Raw genomic sequence first — 1,550 nt, 5'->3', positions numbered from 1 at the left:
TGTAAGTGATTGATTCTTATGAATTAATTTAATTGTTTTAGTTCTTATAACTTGTATTTTTAGATTTTCAAGCAATGGTAGGCAGTTGGCAAGAATTAGCGGAATTTATTCAAACAGAATATATACATCCGTTGAAAATACTGTCACTTATACGATTCACTTCAGATGGGTCTGTCACCAGGTCTGGGTTTAACGCAACATTTGTGGGTAAGTCTATTACTACTTTTTTTTGTTGATAAAAACTTGGTATAATTATTAAGACACAAAATGATTTTCAGAATATATGCCAGTTGTAACAACAGCATCAACACGAGCATTTTCATGTGGATTTCAATGCTGTTGCCACTTCAACCAGTCAGCCAATCACATCACCTAATTATCCCAACAATTATCAAAACAATGCCGATTGTACTTGGACGATAACTGCCTCTGATGGAATGAGGGTTCAACTCAATTTGATAAGATTTTCAACCGAAAGAAGTTATGATTATTTAACTGTAAGTGAATATATTATGAAAATTTTTTAATGTTTTGTTCATGTAACTTTTATTTTTAGATTTCAAGTGATGGTACACAGTTGGCAAGAATTAGCGGAATTTATTCAAACAGAATATATACATCCGTTGGCAATACTCTCACTTTAAGATTCACTTCAGATAGGTCTGTCACCAGGACTGGATTTAATGCAACTTTTGTTGGTGAGTCTATTATCACTTTTTGTTACTAAAACTTGTGTAAATTGAATATAAGACACAAAATGATTTTCAGAATATATGCCAGTTGTAACAACAGCATCATCTTGTGGTTTCAATGCTGTTGCCACTTCAACCAGTCAGCCAATCACATCACCTAATTATCCCAACAATTATCCAAACAATGTCGATTGTACTTGGACGATAACTGCCTCTGATGGAATGAGGGTTCAACTCAATTTGATAAGATTTTCAACCGAAAGAAGTTATGATTATTTAACTGTAAGTGAATATATTATGAGAAAATCTTTTAATGTTTTGTTCATGTAACTTTTATTTTTAGATTTCAAGTGATGGTACACAGTTGGCAAGAAACAGCGGGATTTATTCAAACAGAATATATACATCAATTGGCAATACTCTCACTTTAAGATTCACTTCAGATAGGTCTGTCACCAGGACTGGATTTAATGCAACTTTTGTTGGTGAGTTTCTAATTATCACTTTTTCGTTACTAAAACTAAGATGTAAATTGAATATATAGGCCATATAATCATTATGAAAATTTATTGCAGAAGTCAATTCTACAACAACACCAGAAACAACAACGCCAGAATCAACAACACAAGCATCTTCATGTGGTTTCAATGCTGTTGCCACTTCAACCAGTCAGCCAATCACATCACCTAATTTTCCCAACAATTATCTAAACAATGTCGATTGTACTTGGACGATAACTGCCTCTGATGGAATGAGGGTTCAACTCAATTTGATAAGATTTTCAACCGAAAGAAGTTATGATTATTTAACTGTAAGTGAATATTTTATGAGAAAATCTTTTAATGTTTTGTTCATGTA

At 32.6% G+C, this 1,550-nt stretch overlaps 1 protein-coding gene and 1 long non-coding RNA gene across 8 annotated transcripts in view; one reads left to right on the top strand and one right to left on the bottom strand.

The window, feature by feature from the left end:
* The window catches only part of LOC100180818 (CUB and sushi domain-containing protein 1), a 16,908-nt gene that overhangs the window by 3,969 nt on the left and 11,389 nt on the right, over window positions 1-1,550 (top strand). For all 7 annotated transcript variants that reach the window (XM_026839136.1, XM_026839134.1, XM_026839138.1 and 4 more), the window contains 3 exons: window positions 769-974; window positions 1,036-1,177; window positions 1,268-1,503. In XM_026839136.1, coding sequence (XP_026694937.1) covers window positions 769-974; window positions 1,036-1,177; window positions 1,268-1,503 — 584 coding nt within the window. The remainder of the gene's footprint in view (window positions 1-768; window positions 975-1,035; window positions 1,178-1,267; window positions 1,504-1,550) is intronic.
* The window catches only part of LOC113475210, a 431-nt gene continuing 147 nt past the window's right edge, over window positions 1,267-1,550 (bottom strand). The window contains exon 2 of the long non-coding RNA XR_003396955.1: window positions 1,267-1,378. This is a non-coding gene — a long non-coding RNA (uncharacterized LOC113475210). The remainder of the gene's footprint in view (window positions 1,379-1,550) is intronic.

Source organism: Ciona intestinalis, unplaced genomic scaffold (assembly GCF_000224145.3).
Source record: "Ciona intestinalis unplaced genomic scaffold, KH HT000159.2, whole genome shotgun sequence".
Lineage (NCBI taxonomy): Eukaryota > Metazoa > Chordata > Ascidiacea > Phlebobranchia > Cionidae > Ciona > Ciona intestinalis.
This window is presented reverse-complemented; position numbering and strand designations above follow the sequence as displayed.